The sequence below is a fragment of the Mauremys mutica genome, chromosome 5 (assembly GCF_020497125.1).
Source record: "Mauremys mutica isolate MM-2020 ecotype Southern chromosome 5, ASM2049712v1, whole genome shotgun sequence".
Taxonomy (NCBI): domain Eukaryota; kingdom Metazoa; phylum Chordata; order Testudines; family Geoemydidae; genus Mauremys; species Mauremys mutica.
Genome location: NC_059076.1, coordinates 71299310 through 71316878, shown reverse-complemented (window position 1 = coordinate 71316878; position 17569 = coordinate 71299310). Strand labels below are relative to the sequence as shown.

The 17569-nt window shown below is 37.2% G+C and overlaps 1 protein-coding gene across 1 annotated transcript in view; it reads right to left on the bottom strand.

The window, feature by feature from the left end:
- Nucleotides 1-471: 471 nt before the first annotated feature.
- TLL1 (tolloid like 1) overlaps nucleotides 472-17569 on the bottom strand; it is a 383094-nt gene continuing 365996 nt past the window's right edge. Inside the window, exons 24-26 of the mRNA XM_045020036.1 lie at nucleotides 14037-14250; nucleotides 6140-6390; nucleotides 472-2450 (exon numbers count right to left, since the gene is read on the bottom strand). Of these exons, the coding sequence (XP_044875971.1) occupies nucleotides 2316-2450; nucleotides 6140-6390; nucleotides 14037-14250 (600 nt within the window). The 3' untranslated portion in view covers nucleotides 472-2315. The remainder of the gene's footprint in view (nucleotides 2451-6139; nucleotides 6391-14036; nucleotides 14251-17569) is intronic.

The window sequence follows — 17569 nt, the reverse complement described above, 5'->3', positions numbered from 1 at the left end:
GAAAAAAGATGACATGGAATGATGTGGAGTGAAAAGAGCCCAGCAACCTGCCCTTTACCCCCTCCTCAAACCTTCTTCTACTACTTTAAATACATTATTTTAATAAAATGTTTTCTTAAGCCATTCCAGAATAGAACAAACTATGCCAGTATATTGGACATTGAAGTTTAAGCATAGTTTTCTGCTACGTTAAGTTTTATGACAGGAGTTTGTAGGGAAAGGTTTTGGGGAACAACTCTGCTCCATTCTGCCAGTTTATGTTGTTCATTTCTTCTTGTGCAAGCACCCTGAAAAACGATCCATAGAAGAGTAAAGCCATGCAATATTTAAAAAGCACAATTATATCCAAAGGAGGAATAAAAATGATTCATTCTTTGAACTTCACTTGTGAGAGTTTTCTGGAAGGGAAAAGGGAGATACAGCAACATAAATCAGTGGTTAATACAGCCAAAGACGTCTACACATCTGTTTAGTTTTTATTTTTGTAAAAAAACAAAAAAACCACTGGATTTATTAGTGCCAGTGAATGTTCATTGTAAGGTAACAGGAACTAAGCTAATCTGGGTAGCAACTTACATCAAAGGATATCAAAATAATATTTCTTGTAAGTGAAACATAACATTTCATTTAAATTCTGTTCTTGCTGACTAGAAGTTCCACTTACCTGCCTATGAAACCTTTAAGTTGCTACAGTCAAACAGGGTTCTGGTAGAACTTGGCACAATTTAACTGTTCATCCATACAACACCTCTCACCTTTCTGGAGCACTCATTCATACATACTTACATAATGCATATACATCATGACTAAAGCCATGTATGGCCTAAAGCACATAGAATAGTTCATTCTAAAATAACATATTTCTACATCAAAAGCAGGTCACTGTATTTACAGCAGATGATCTAAGCTTTGCAGATGGGCTTTTGCTTGAAGATCTTTTCATTGACATACATTAAACGTTCAAGTTGTCAAATTATTTATCAAATTAAAGATGTATCTAGAGGAAGATCTGTTTGATCATGTGCAAGAATTCTAAGGCAATAGTAGTAGTTGTTCCACAGGACTAGTGCTGCCATTGCAATGATCTCGTCATACGTGTAATAAGTCTTTATTCTTCAGATGCAGCCAGGCATAGTGAGACATTCATGATCTGCAGATTGTTGGCTCAAAGGTCTAAAACTTCTTCATTGAGTGTTTAATGTTCATGGAATAGCACCATAGAAATTCTCTTTCAACAAAAATCCTGTTTGTTTTTTGCCATTACAGAAATTCTTATTTCCAGAAAACAAGTAATACTGTTCTTTCAACGGGTTGGGAAACGTTTCTTTTGGATACTACTTTCAGCTTTGTTTCTGGTTAGCTAAAATGGATAATTAGCTCATTCATAAAATGTTCCAAGGAAATACAAGTTAGCAGCAGTTATGATTTTACTACTGAAAATGAAATCAGTAATTGGAGTTTCAGATGATTCTATTCATGATTATTTCCGTTTCCCAGTGGATAAAGATTTTGATTTACAACAGGTCTGTTAAACATTAACTCAGTTTCTTATCGGGCTCAGTGCAAAATAAGAGCACATCATCAGTTATAGCTTACTTAACCAATACACTTGACATTTTCAATTACTTACTATCCAAATTCTGAGTGTACTAATAATGGCGATGAATAAAATGTTTCAGACTTTTCAATGTGCTGGTAAAATGAAATCAATTACGCTACAGGAGATGTGATTTTCCAGTTTCAAAATATTGGTAAACTAACAGGAGAGATGAATCCCTACAAAAGTACAGACCAACCTCAGAAGACTTTCCCATTTCATATCTCCTTTTATGGCCTTTGCATGCATTGTATCTTTGATACAAAGCCAAAGCAATTTCAATAAGATATAAGGACAGTTTTCTATATGTGTGACCTGAAGGAGCATTTTTTCTCCTGGACCAGATAATTTTCAGAAGGAAGAATAGTTTGCAAGGTCACTTCCACTGAATGTAAGTGATTGAATCTGCAAGCATCTATACAAACATCAAGCTGGAAACAAAAGCTTTTACAGTTTCCCTGGAAGCATGCAATGCCCTTTCACCAGCTTTGCAGAGACAGTCAAGCATGGAGCCCACATGTCATTACCATGTCCATTGGGATAGGTGAAAGTTTCATTGTGAACTAAAATGTTTCTGGTCATATGCGTTTTGCTTCCAACTGAACCCATTATATAAAACATTTGTGCTAATAATGTCAGTAAAAAAATACGGCTTCCTTCCTCTCCATCACACTAACTCTCTCTTTCTTTCTTATTTTCTGGCATAGAGGTTCTTGCGTTATTTTTTGGTGTGAATGCTATCTTGATATTTTATACTTTTATATCGTATATGAAATCCTTTCTTGTTGATTGTATCATCAGTATGAAAATGGAGTAAAACAGCATCCCCAGCTGAATAAATTTCTTCTGGTGGCTAGAATAAATAAATACATAAGTAAAGTTATTTTTTTCACCTTTTACTCTATTAGTTCTTTTTTAGTTAAGATCTTTTTCTATGGATTTTTTCATTCCTCCTTAAACAGTATAATTTAATAGCACCATTCACAATGGATAGAACCAATACCACCATTCAAAGTGGATACAACACCTTTACACAGGCAGCAATAGGTCTTAGTCTAACATTATAAAACAATGCAGGAACAAATTTCAGAGATTCATACAGCATTTTTCCAGAACAACATAGTGAAAAATGTAATAGGATTATACATATTGGAACAGACTCATGGTCTATCTTGTTCAGTAGCCTGTGTCTAACAGTGGTCAGAATCAGATGCTTTAGAGGAAGATGGAGGAAACCCCACAGTAGGCAGAGATGAGATAATCTCCACACCAAGAAAGCCTTCTCCTAGCCCCTAAGAGGATAACCCTGAAGTATGAAGTTTTAACCTTTTTTAGTATTATTATAACTGGATATTCTTGTTATCCATCCAGTTCCTCTTTGAATCTTAAATTCCTGGCATAAATGACATCATGTGGCAATGAGTTCCACAGCCTAGCTATGTGTTGTGTAAAAAAGTATTTCCTTTATCAGTTTTGAATTTGCCACCTTTCCATTCTATTGATGTTCCCTTGATTTAGTATTATGAGGCTGGCAGAACTGAAGCTCACAATCTATCTTCTCTATACCACTGATTATTTTAGGTAGTTTTATCATGTCTCATTTTATTCATCCCCTTTTAAAGGGAAACAATCCCAATCTTTTCCATTACTCTTCATGTGAAAGTTTTCCATGCTCCAAATCATTCTCATCACCCTTTCCTGGACTCCCTCTATTCTGCTGTATTTCCTGTGGGGTGACCAGTACTGTACACAGTATTCCACATGAAGATTTACCACTGATTTATATAATGGCATTATCTAATTTTCTGTACCCCATTCTTATTCTTATACCCTAACATTTTGTTTGCTTTTTTTCACTGCAGTTGCACATTGATCAGAGGCCTTCGTTGAGCTGTCCACAATGATGTCCAGGTCCTTTTTCCTAAGCTACACTCTAAGGGTATTAGCTTTTTCCTCCAATGTTACTTTGCATTTATCAGTATTGAATTTCATCTGCTATCATGTTTCCCATTCACCTAACCTGAGTAGGTCTCTCTGAAGTCTCCTCTGGATAGACTAACCTATATAATGAAATTATAACAATTCAATACACCAAAACACAGTTGGCTAAATTCTGCTTTCCACTGTACTGGTACAAATCCAGAGTAATCTCACTGTAATCAAAGGCGATAGTCTGGAAATATACGGCCATAATGGAGAGCAGAATATTGTCTAATCTGGATGCTCCGCTAAAAATCCATCCTAGTATAGTAAAGTCTGGAAAAGTGGCAACTAAACTGTGTAATGTAGACATGACAAACAAGTATAGCTGTCCTCAAGAAAACTAATCTAATGGGTAAAATTTAAAGGTTAAAACATTCAGTGCAGTTAGAATGCTTGTTTGGAGTGGATCCAAACTTTTAGATTCCTACTCTTTCTATCTCCACAATGGCTCCTACTTACCACAATTAATCTCTCTCCCACTCATGACCACCCCTATCTTCTGATGATCCCATTGCTTAGCACCGCAGCTCTATTGGGATCTGGTTTATACTGAATTCAAATTTTGCCCCATGTGAGGCTGTGTTCCCAGAGTGCCTATTGTGCCCTTGACTGCATAATGTTTGTAATTATTGGTGGTTACACTAGCACTGCAATGAGATCGACAACATGTGTATAATTGTAAATGCAGATAATAGAGATGGAGCGAGCAGAAGGCTGGGACCCACTAGAGGGTCATAGCTTAGGAAGGATTCTATTATATATAAGAATATTGCAGGGTAGGGAAGTGAGCTTCATGTGTGTTGGGAGTCCAAAAGAATAGTTAGAGTCTTCTGAAACTTGCATAAAAGGTTTGAAAATAGGTCAACAGGTCTAGGCCATTTTGTTTTCTGAACTACCTCTCCCCTTATTGAAGGACGGTCAGTTTAATATAAACTAAATATAAAATCTGGAGCGTGCCACTTGAAAAATATTTAAGATTTTTATTAATGTAGCCTGTGCTGTTCCTTGTACTGACAGGTCAGTTATACAAATGGACAATAACACATCTGGAGCTTTTATACTACACTATGATGTGATCAGACAGTTTCATTTTTACAGCAGGTAATAGCAAGGAGGATGAGATGAGTGAATAGCTTTAGAGAAAGCTAAAATAGTCAGCACATGGGGGGGAGGGATAGCTCAGTGGTTTGAGCATTGGCCTGCTAAACCCAGGGTTGTGAGTTCAACCCATGAGGGGGCCACCTAGGGATCTGGAGCAAAATCAATACTTGGTCCTGCTAGTGAAGGCAGGGGGCTGGACTCAATGACCCTTCAGGGTCCCTTCCAGTTCTAGGAGATAGGTACATCTCCTATATTATATTATTCACCCTGTCATAAAACTATGAATTATGTCATCTGGAGGGTGGAACAGGGCTCTGTTCTGCCACCTTTACTCATATTTTGGGACTACTGATAAAGGTACTGAAGTACTGCTCAGTGTAGAATGTCAGAATTGGGCACCTAGTAGTATTTTTGTTGTTTTGAGGGTTAGTTAAGGTTCTATCATTCCCTCCTTTCCTTTCCCTCAAGCTTAATATACTTTAAAAGGGGTTGATTTGGCTCGGTCAGCCTGAGGTGAGACATCTGGATCCTCAAGTATCAGAGGGGTAGCCATGTTAGTCTGGATCTGTAAAAGCAGCAAAGAGTCCTGTGGCACCTTATAGACTAACAGATGTCTGTTAGTCTATAAGGTGCCACAGGACTCATCTGGATCCTCATACTTCATAGGGCCAGACTGTTCTTGGTCCCAACATTGCTATGCAAGGGAGTAAATGCTACCACCTCATGTCGGATCTTGTCAAATCTTGGGTCTACATGCAATGAGAGAAACAACAAGAAGCAAGAGCTGTACACCAGATACTTACCTTCTTCCCCTGTCAGCAAGTGGGTGGAGCCCTGACTCCCCTTTCCTCAACTCACTGGGCCTGCAGAGCTAGGCCAATGCAAAGGGAGATGTAAGTTGGGCAGTAAGCTCTCTTCTCCCAGGAGCCACAATTCCTTTTCAGAGATCCTACTTGGATGGCACAGTGGCACAGCTATGCAAAGCCATCTACTTAAGCTCAAATTATTCTCTCATTCTAGGCCTATATTTCTTTAGAATCAGGTTAGAAATCAGAATGGAACAAGAGAACAAACCATGTGACAGACGTTAGTCACATTGCTTAATGCAGTACTACAAAGTGCCCAGATATTAAAGTGACGAGTACGGTATAAAAACCGTACTCGTCACTATACATAACAGACTAAAGAATTTTACTTTCGATTTCATATGCACTAGCATAATGATGCAATACTCTGGCTACAAAGACCACAAAATACTTATTGACTGAAAATATTTCAATGGAATATTTTTTGAAATCATAGAAACATATCTATTGTTCCCAGATTTTGGTAAAATATTTTATTTATTTTTGACAAAACCTACAGTTTGGAGAAAACTACCTGACAGTGACCCTGTAAGAATTTTTATTTTGTAGGTTTTCTGTGCATAAATATAAGCTTCAGTTACTGATTACTTACCCCCGATCCGCAAAATCGGCCAAGTCTCACACCTGTTGTATCATGGCCATCAAAGAGTTCAATGTAGTCATAACCACAATCTGCCTCTTCTTCCACCTCAAATGTCTGAAATGTTAACTCTACTCGGTAGCCACGCTCTGATACTAACAACCACTCACAGTCCATTTGAACTGGATAGTTGTTGTCACCAAACTGAGCATGAGAGTACAGATCTCTGGGCTTCGATTCAGCTTTCAGTCGACCACCACACTCTGCATGAAGGAAACAAATAAAGAATAAGGAAAAGCTTTCTTCAGTACAGCTCATCATTCCCTTTTCCTGTAAGGCTAGCCTTGCTCAGAATGGGTAGGTCCTTACCCCACAAATAGATCTATGGAATTTAATGGGACTACTTTGCACAGTGAGGTACTACTCTGAATAAGGGTGGCAGAACCTGGCCCATAATTTAAAATTTATTTTTTAAAAGTCATATGGACCCAATTCTGCTTACTGTCCCTGAGGAGTAATTTACAATTTCAATGGAACTTCTTGCCTATAAGGTACTAAAAGGGAGCAAGGAAACCCTTGTGCCCTGCTAAGGTCCAAATGTGGAACTGAATGTGCAGTGAAGAATCAAAATGAGAGTCCAAAAAATTTAAATTGTAATAAAATACTGCAGAATTCATTCCTTTCCTCTTTTTATGCCTTAGATACATCATTTCCCATTATGTACCTAATTTTTAACAAAAGAAGACAGCAAATTTGCAGAGAACGTAGATAAACTGGGTGATATCCTTCATAATATACATTTGAGATGCACATAAGGGCAGCCGAATCAAACTTTATGCTGGGGCATTACATACTGTATGTCAATATTTTCATAATACATCTATTTATATGAGTTAGTAAATTTCTAATGATATGGGTTAAGATACATGTTGCTTTACAGATTCACTCAGGTGTAGCTTGTCAAAAAAAATTCCGTGTTTAAAAACATGTATATTACAATATTTTATAGAAAAAACAGTTTTGAAAAATGTTACATTTCACTTCATGAAAAAGAATGTTAAGACCCATAAACTGGGCTACAAATAGTTTACTTGACAGAAGCAGCTATTATTGTATATTTGAAGATCAAAACATAACTATGTTTACTTCTTCTATCTAAACATTTTAACTAGTTTCAATTAATAAATATTTGTTCTTCATTATACATTTTCACTGTGTTTAGCTTTCTATACTACATCAGTGAGTTAAAGTTACAGAAACTATTTAAAAGCAGCTAGGAACACATGTAAAGCTATATTTTGAAAAAAACTTTGCATTGTTGATTAGATTTCTAGGGAAGGTTTGGCTGGGTTCTTTTAATTTTAAGACCTGCTCATCTGCTCCCTATTTCTTCCCAGGCCACAGTTGTCTGCTTATGACATTCATTTCTATACCAAAATCTGTTTATGTTAGGATCCTGCCCACCGGCATTATATTTTATGATGAGCTAAAACAAATCCCAGAATCCAAACTGAGCTCTGGAGAAGAGAGGAGCTGGTCATGAACTCTGTGGATCAGGCCCAACTTTAACAACAAATTTTGATGTCATATGTCGAAGATTCTGAATTCAGATAGGAAATAATAGGAACACATGGATGCTTAAAACTGCAATTTTATAGTATTCATGAAAATATGTCTATTAAGAATCAAGTAAAGCAAAACAGAAAATATTATATAATATGTAAGTGTAATGATTCTATTAAACTTGATTTATAGCTCAACATAGGATTTTAAATTCTTCTAGACAAGCACGTACCATTTTCAGACAAAATCAGAAATCCCACCATAGCTGATTCACAGGATACCTTCATGAGGATTCATACATGTGTACTTGTGTGCATTTTTTCACACTTCACAACTGTGCATTATCAAAGCTACAGATGAGATGCCTCAACTGGGTTCAGTTTATTGTTTATTCTAATTTAGTGGCTACCTTACTTTTTTGTGAATTCAGTTACATTTTTGCTTTTGACTGGAATAAGAGGGTGGTAAGAGGGTTTACACATTTAAGACCTAGAACAGCTGTAAAAAAGGAATACTTTTAATCAACTGTATGTACTGTTTCCCCCATATATGCTATTGTTTCTATGAGGTTAAAAGAAAGCTCCATCCATATTACCAGCTGCAAAAATGTTAAAGCAAGAAGAATTTCTCACATATATAAACGGAGAACCAATTTAAGAAATAAAGAGGAATTTTTCACAAGATCTTAAGTGTACTTTTCCAAAGTGACTGAAGCACTTAGGAACCTAAATCTCATTAGAAATCAATGGGATTTAGGGTCTGAAGTGCCTATATCATTTTTGAAAATGCACACCATACTCCAGTCAGCCTTTGAGATGGGGAGACTTTGTCAGGGCCATTAGGGGAAAGAAAACACTTGGCTCCTGTAAGGATTGACCCTTTCTCGTTTCCTCCCCTCCCCATGGGTACTCAGCCTCCTTGTGAGCTTGAGAAGGGTAGGAAGGGGACTCCTTGACTGCCTGGATGCAAGGGTGCAGCATAAACCTATTGGCTCCCATGCACACAAGCAAAGGGCTTATAAACCCTTCTCCCTGTCCAGGGCGCAATTCTGCACCCTGATCAAAATCCCCCCCCACTCACTGTGGGCATCACCCTAGTCACCTTTTTAGCCAGATTGGCCTGGGCAGTGTGGGTTTTTTTGCCTTCCTCTCAGCAGCCCAGGAACCAGTTGATAGGTTGCACTGCAAAATTCATGTTGTTGCAGCTCAGCAGCTACCCAGTGCAGCTACTTGTTCAATGGAGGGTCCGGTTCCCTGATAAACTGGAATTGGAAGTGGACTACTAGAAGGTTTGTCCTAAAAAAAGGTGGGGAATTGAACCAGGACTCCTAATGTCTGGTACAGCAAGGAGACAAACCCACTTATATGAGAGAAGATGGTGAGGTCCCAGCAATGGTGCTGAGACCATGCTCACAGTGTGGAGGGCTGATGGCACCCCTCTTCCAGGTGGTATGGGTTACAGAAGGAAGGATGACCTGCACCAAAGGAGTTATTGCTGGATAATTCCCAGGTGTGTTATTCAGTAAAGCTGCAGCTTAGTGTCATTCCTGGTGTCTTGTCTTTCTTCCTGTGCTGTCGAGGACACTGGGAGTTATACTATTTGGACACTTAAGCTCTTTTGAAAACTTTACTGTAGGACTCATTTATATTATGTCAAAACTGTGGTAGAGAAATTGATTTTAAAAGTTGTTTAAAATGTGTTCAGGTTAATGCAGTTTAAACAGTTTGCTCTATAGTATGGAATTATCACAACCATTTAAAAACAATGTTTAATCTCCTGGTAGATGCATGCTTTTTAAAACATGCTTCTAAATAGGTTATACCTCTTTATTATGGGCAGGAATACATTAATTTTACATTATGAGTAGATATATTTTAGTTAATTACTATTTTTTTAATTTGTGCTGCAGACATGGATTTATAGTCTCGGGAAATTAATATTTTAAATCCACTGGAATTGTTTAAGAAATTGAACATATTCAGCTCCCAAAATACTCATCACTTCCCAAGTCTGACAAATGCAAAAAAAAACCCCAAACCCAACCAAAAAAACGCAACTATGATTGGAAACTTCGCATCAATTCACAGGATATGGGGAACTGCATATTGAATATGACTCAGCAATGTGATGCAGTTTCAAAAAAGACTAATATCATTCAGAGACATATTAATAGGAGTGTTATATATAAGAAATGGGAGGTAGTTGTCCTGCTCTATTTCGCCCTGGTAAGGCCTCACCCAGAGAACTGTGTCCAATTCTGTGCCATGCTTTAGCAAAGATATGGATAAACTGGAGAGCATCCAGATGAGAGTGACAAAAATTATAAGAGGTTTAGAAGACCTGACCTATGAGAAAAGGTTAACACAACTGGGCATGTTTAGTTTTCAGAAATGAAGACTGAGATGGAGGCCTGATAACAATCTTCAGGTATGCTAAGGGCTAGTATAAAGAGTACAGTGGTCAGTTGTTCTCTATTTCTACGAAAGGTAGGACTAGACACTCGTCTGTTAGATATTAGGGAAAAGTTTTTAACTATAAGCGTAGTTGAGCACCTGAATAGGTTTCCAAGATATGCTGTGGAATTCCCATCTGTGGAGATTTTTAAGAACAGGTTGGGCAAACACCTTTCAGGGATTGTCTGGGTTTACTTGCTCCTGCATAGGGGTTTGGACTAGATGAACTCTCGAGGGCCCTTCCACACCTACATGTCTATAATTGTCCAAAAAATCTGGAAAGGAATACAAAATTTAGTGGCATGAGTTTTGGATTCCGTGTCAGACTGCTCCTTCTGAGATTACTATACGACACCTGGCCTTGGGCCAGGGAGTGTAAAGCCAGAAGATTGTGTCCAGTATACATGAGAGGGGAATGGCTCCTTGGGCTCTTTCTGCCTGTCCTAGCACAGTCACGCAGGGTTAGGCGTAATGACGACAGGCCCTGGTTGTCGGCAGGCGAGATTGAATCTGGGGAGCTTAGTGCATGAGCCTCTACTACATGAGCTAAAAGCCAACTGGCTGTTAGCTAAGGCTGTAGAGCAAACTCATTTAACTCCCTTTCTAAATGGTCTTGGTGCCACTAGATGGGACAGAATACCACACCCAGGAGGTGTGTGGGTTACATACTTCCCCTAGCTGAGGAAGCACATCCTGAGCGTCAGAGACTTCCCAGTTGAAATACCGAACGAGCCCCCACTTGTAACGCCGACAGACCCCAGTCGTCAGTGTGTGGGATCGAAACTGGGGCCTCCAGAGCCTAGTGCATGAGCCTCTACTGCATGAGCTAAAAGCCAACTGGCTGTTAGCAAAGGTTGTAAAGCAGACTTATTTAACACTCTTCGTGGTCTCAGTGCCACTAGATGGGACAGAACATCACACCCAGAAGGTGTGGGGGTTACATAGGTACAATCTTTTTATTATCACCCCTTATCTCACTCACACAATCTAGCCTTTTTAAATTAAATATTATTTATTATTATGCTATAGAAGCGATACAATGAAGAAAAATAATATATGCTTTGAAAACTCCTTGATTATATATTCATAAATGCAATATCCATAAGGATACTTATTCAGACAAAACTCCCACTAAAATTAACATTTATACGTTCATCAAGACTGCAGGATAAAGTCTGTATTCTGTACAAACAGTACATACAAACTGTATTCCTAAACGCTACATCGCTATGCTATCAGTTAACTTAATGGACTTTTTGTGAAATATTTTCCTTCAAAAATTAACTTTGAACCATATATGAGCAAAAAATGCACCTTTTTTATTCTACATTCTTAAAAAGAATCAAGCAGATTTAGTTTTTCAACATTCTGAAGGAAAACACTGTACCTCTGCTGAGATATCATACACAAAGTTTCCACATCAAGTGGAAGTTATAAACCTCTTCAAACAGACATTTATAAGGGAAATACCAGCAAGCCATTAACTGTACAAAAAAGATTAGGGGGCTAGGGCACATGACTTATAAGGAGAGGCTCAGGGAACTGGGCTTATTTGTCTGCAGAAGAGGAGAGTGAGAGGGGATTTGATAGCAGCCTTCAACTCCCTGAAGGGGGGTTCCAAAGAGGATGGAGTTAGACTGTTCTCAGTGGTAGCAGATGACAGAGCAAGGAGCAATGGGGTCTCAAGTTGCAGTGGGGGAAGTCTAGGTTGGATATTAGAAAAATCTATTTCACTAGGAGGATGGTGAAGCACTGGAATGGGTAACCTAGGGGGATGGTGGAATCTTCATCCTTAGAGGTTTTTAAGGTCTGGCTTGACAAAGCCCTGGCTGGGAGGATTTAGCTGGGGTTGGTCCTGCTTTGAGCAGCGGGTTGGACTAGATGAACTTCTAAGGTCTCTTCCAACCCTAATCTTCTATGATTCTGTGATTTTCCGTAGCAATGTAACTTGTAACACTTAGAAATACTGTGGGCATAGATTTTAATTTCCTTTATGTAATGATTACTACAATTGTGTAAATGGAAAGAAACCACATAAATCAGTAGTATTACAACACCCATCTTTACCAATAGTTTTGTTTTTTAATTATTTACTGTAAAATTGTAGAAAGAACCAATCAAACCTTTTATATATAATTTTGTGAAAATCATAATGGTCATTGTGTGGTAGAGAAGATTGGAGGGGGTAATACAAATGATCTGGTAGGATTTGGGAAGGATGAAGTAAAGCACATGATAATTTTTTCAGTCCCTCTTAAGAGTTAAAATGTACATGTGTAACACATGTGGTTGTAGATGTACAATTGTAACAGATACAAAGGGAGATAAGGAAGGGACTGATCCAGCAAACACATCATGAGCGTACTAAGTGTTTGCAAATCAGGCCCTATAACGAGAAAGAGAAGTACACTGAATGTCAGGGTAAACAAAGCTTTCATTTTTCCAGCATCAGAACAAAAATGGTGAGAAAGAGCCCAGGTTCTGATGTCTGGTGGCTCTGCCAAAAGGAGAAATTAATCACATAAAGTATCAAAGATTATTTCTCTACAAAAATGCAAGGTGAAAAAAATCTAATTTGAATTTTAATATTAATTTATAATGACTTGATAGTTGCACACACACTTCTTTGTTGCATGTGATGTTTTAGATAATGTTAAACTACATGGATACAATATAGACTACTCATCCTTATACTCAAGATTAGGGATTTTTGTGTGTCAGCAAAGCCTTAGTATGCTAGAAGTCGTATTTATATAATATCCACTTTAGTATGCAGTTTACAAAATAATCCCTGAGTAAGAATTGATTGTGGTAAATGAAGAAATATTATTTCTACTGTAGAGATTGGGGAAATATTCTATTCTACTCTAACGTAGGTGCTGGAACTAGAGCTACTGCTGCAACCCTTGGCTTGAAGTGGTTTCCATTATATACAGGGTTTACAGCTTGGTTCAGTGGCTCTCAGAACCCTCAATATTGTTCCAGCACCCCTGCTCTCAAATATTTTTGAATGGCTCCTCTTCCCTTTACAAACATGTCTTGGAGGTTAAAATTTTTAGAGTCACCACTAGGGGTCATTGTAAGCCAAGCAACTTCAGAAAATTAATGTTTGTAACATGGAAAATGTCCTAAGCAACCAATTAATGGAATTTCAAAACATATTTTGAATTACAATAATTCCTATCAAGCACCAAAAGTAACTGCTAAGTCTGAAGGAGATTAAACTTTTTAAAACCTTGTTTATTTTAGCAAGACTGTCAATTTTGTTTTGCTTATTTTTACCTTTGCTTACCATTCCTTTTTTAACTGTAGAAGAAAGTGTTACCTGTTAACATAAAATCCTAAGTTTTATTTAAAATCATAGAAGACAAAAATCAGAGACTATTTTGGTACACAGCACACTACATTAAAATAGCTCCACTGGAAATGAAATTAGAGGCTGTTGAATCTTTTATAAGTATAGTCAGTTATGGCATTAATTATAAAGAATACAAATTTCTTAAAAACCTGTTTCCCAAATCTGCTGAATTTCAAAAGAAATCATGCCTTTCCTTAGGAAACAATTCACCATTGTCTTGCTTTTGGCTTTTACTAGATCTTTTTCCAGAGTAATTGATTACTTTTTAATGACTGTCAGCAACAACATGAAGGTTAAAAAAAACAAAAACAAACAAATAAAAAAAAATTCCAAAACAAAAAAAAGTAATAAGATGGCAAAAAAGAGTTAATTCTAGAATCCTGACATTATTTCCTTTCATCTATTGCCTCCAAGGATTTGTTCAGATTTATTCGTAGCACTGATTTATCTACTAAACAATTGCTCATAGAGCAAGAAAATCCTGAACGTCTCATCCAGGGAAAATTATCAGTAAATGACATCCTGATTTCCTAACCTGTAGAGTGTGTGGCTTGGAAGCCTTTTCTTTGTACTGATGCATCAGAAACAAACCGGAGGAACATTTTATTTCCAGTAGCAACAAGAGGATCTGGTATTTTATTGCCACATAAACGTCCCAGAATTGGTGACTTTTCTGTTTCTCCATCAAACACTTCCAAGTGATCATAAGCACATTCCTGATGTTGTTCAATCTCAAACTCATTAAAAGTCTGAAAAGAAAGCAAAATAGTGTGTTAAGGACTCCCATACATATTATATCTTATACATAATAAAAATATACTGTATATAGGTTTCCAAAAAGCAGTCTGCTTGCAATTGAGACAGCACATGTAATTTTGTTGAGGTTATAAGCTTGGACCTTTGAATGAAATGCTTACTCTAAGGAAGCAGAGTAATAATAAAGACAGTGAAGTTTAACGTTGGCAGGGTACTGCTTCACATAAAAGGGATTAGGACAATTGTGTCCAGTCCATGGCAGAACAGCACATCTGGAATACCATAGCCATTCTGTTGAATTCATACAATTAGGTCCCAGGATTATTCCAAACTTCACAGAACATCCAAAACCAGCCAGAAAATAGAAAATCTACTGGTTCCTTTTATAACTGGGGCCCTGCAACATCTGTGAGATGTTGTGCTTTTATATATATGTGCTTCTTCAATGCAGTTTAAACCAATGAAATCGACGTTTCCACATGACCCTTTTAAGTAAAACATATACAGCATGGTCCTTTGAAAATTATGCTACATAAATCAGTTTTTATAACTACCATATTTTTTATATTTAAGGCTTCACTCAGCAAATTAAAATCATCTTTCTCCAGGAAATCAGTACAAGAAAGCTACAAAAATGGTTTTTGAGTGAATTTGTAAATAAACCCCAACACGACTCACTTTTACTTGTCATCAACTCTCAAAGAGAGAGAAAAGTTGCTGCAGTTATCTTACTTTCAGGACTGTTGTATATTTCTTCTCCACACACCAACATTTATTTTAGTATTTATCTGAGCTCCTAGAGACTCATAACTCTCCCCAAGGCCCTAGAGAGTGGAGTCCAGTTGTCCAAGATTTTAAAAAGTGACTAGTGATTTTCAGTCCCTCAATTTTAAGGTACCCAATTGAAGATACTTTGAAAGTGTCTGATTCCCTGAGTTTGACCCCTACCCTCTGAAAATCAGACCCTTTAAACTGTCTGAAGATGGGGGCACCTGAAAATTGAGGCACCCAAAAATCACAAGTCACTTTTTACAATCTTAAACTTAGTTGTCCACAGAACAGGTATCTCAAAGGCAGTGGGAGTTTCTGAACCATATCATCTGAACCTAATCTTAAGGGACCACTTCCAGGAGCAAGGAATAGTTCAGCCTCCAGATCCTTCTTGTCTTCTCCACTGAGACTGCCACCTAGTGTTTCAACTAATGACAAGTGTGCTATTTATGATATATATGGATGACTGGACTGAGATCACCAAGCTTATTACAAATGGGACATCAAAAAGCCATGAGATATAACTCCGGGTCACTACTGACCTGGACTGGATTTGAACGAGAACCCTAAAGATGAAAGGTCAGAGAACTGCGTATAAGCATTGAGAGGCTGAAATACTTCTAGGCTTCTCTGAACATTTTCACAATTAACCTTTAAATTGAAAGCTCATTCAGTTCAGTGGAATTGATTTATTATTATTAATTAGCAATTTTATGGCTCTCAAGCTATGTTTTGTTAATACAATAAAATATCACAAAAACACTCTAGGAATAAATGCTCCTAACTGTACTCAGTGAATTTCCAGCAAAGCAAGCTCAAAGATTAAGAAGCAATATTTAAAAGGAATAAAAGCAAACAGTCTAAGTCTGAGCACACATAATAACTGAGCATTCTGTCTGGTACACCAAAGCAAGTCTAATCTACTGAATCCCTGATGGAAGTCAGCCAATATAAAATATGATGGCACTTCATATTACCAGCTGTCCTAAAGGAATTGCATATAGCTGAAGCACTGATGTTTTGGCAAATGAGAAAGAATGCTCAGAAGATCAGTTTTAGTTCACAAAGAACTAGAGAGTGAAAAGATAGTACTGATGGACACAGATTCATTTTATAGGAAAAGTTGACATTTATATGAGCGGAAGGAAATCACAGATGCAATAAAAACAGGTGTACAGCAATCCCCCTTGCCACTCTAAAATTTCAATCAACCATCCTATCTTCATACGGTCAGGTATGTGTTGTCATTGGGCCCCTAAAAATATTTGATTAATTAGAAAAACAAACAAACAAAAACCACTGAGAGGCTGTAAGAGCTGATTATATACAATGGAGTGAATCCAATGTGACTATCAATGGGAATTCTATATGTGCTCAAAGAGCAGTCTATAGTCTGAGTTTGATTTTTTTTGTTTTTAAAAGGAAAATCACACTGTATTTTATTCAGTTCTGCAATCTGAAAGGTCAGTAGTTCAGAAGCACTTCTTACAATCAATAACCTGTTAAATCTATTATTTTAAATGTTTGAATTACAATTAGGATTTATGAGCCTAATGCTCAGAAGCTATCTTCCTTAAAATATATGTTATTTTGACATACAATATAAAGTCAATGTCCTACACAGAGAGAATGCAAAGAGTTTCAAACTTGTTTTAATAATCATTAAAGAATCGTAAACAGACCTAGAGGATTTAAGAAAAAGCAAATACTGTATATTAAACTATTTCAAACATTAAAACAGTTTTAAAGAAATATTAAACAAAGAAATTGGCTTCAAGTTTTATCCATAGCATCCCCACATTTCCAGGGACACAAAAAATTTGCTTTTCAGCTGTCTTTATTATTAAGCTCAGAAATAAAATTTTGAAAAAAACAACTGTAAATACTCTTTGCATAATTTAAATCAAGATGAATAAAGATTAACGAGCATGTGGACAAGGGGAATCCAGTGGATATAATGTACTTAGATTTTCAAAAAGCCTTTGACCATGTCCTTCATCAAAGGCTCTTAAGCAAAGTAAGCTGTCATGGGAGAAGGTCCTCTTGTGGATTGGTGACTGGTTAAACATCAGGAAACAAAGGGTAGGAATAAATGGTCAGTTTTCAGAATGGAGAAAGGTAAATGTTGCGTCCCCCAGGAGTCTGTACTGGGACCAGTCCTATTCAACATATTAATAAATGATCTGGAAAAATGGGGTAAGCAGTGAGGTGGCAAAATTTGCAGATAATACAAAACTAATCAAGACAGTAAAACTGCAGGCAAACTGCAAATTGCTACAGAAAGATCTCTCAAAACTGGGTACAGGGCAACAAAATGGCAGATGAAATTCAATGTTGATAAATGCAAAGTAATGCACACTGGAAAACATAATCCCAACTACACATATAAAATGATGGGGTCTAAATTAGCTGTTACCACTCAAGAAAGATCTTGGAGTCATTGTGGATAATTCTCTGAAAACATCCACTCAATGTGCAGTGGCAGTCAAAAAAGCGAACAGCATGTTGGGAATCATTAAGAAAGAGATAGATAATAAGACA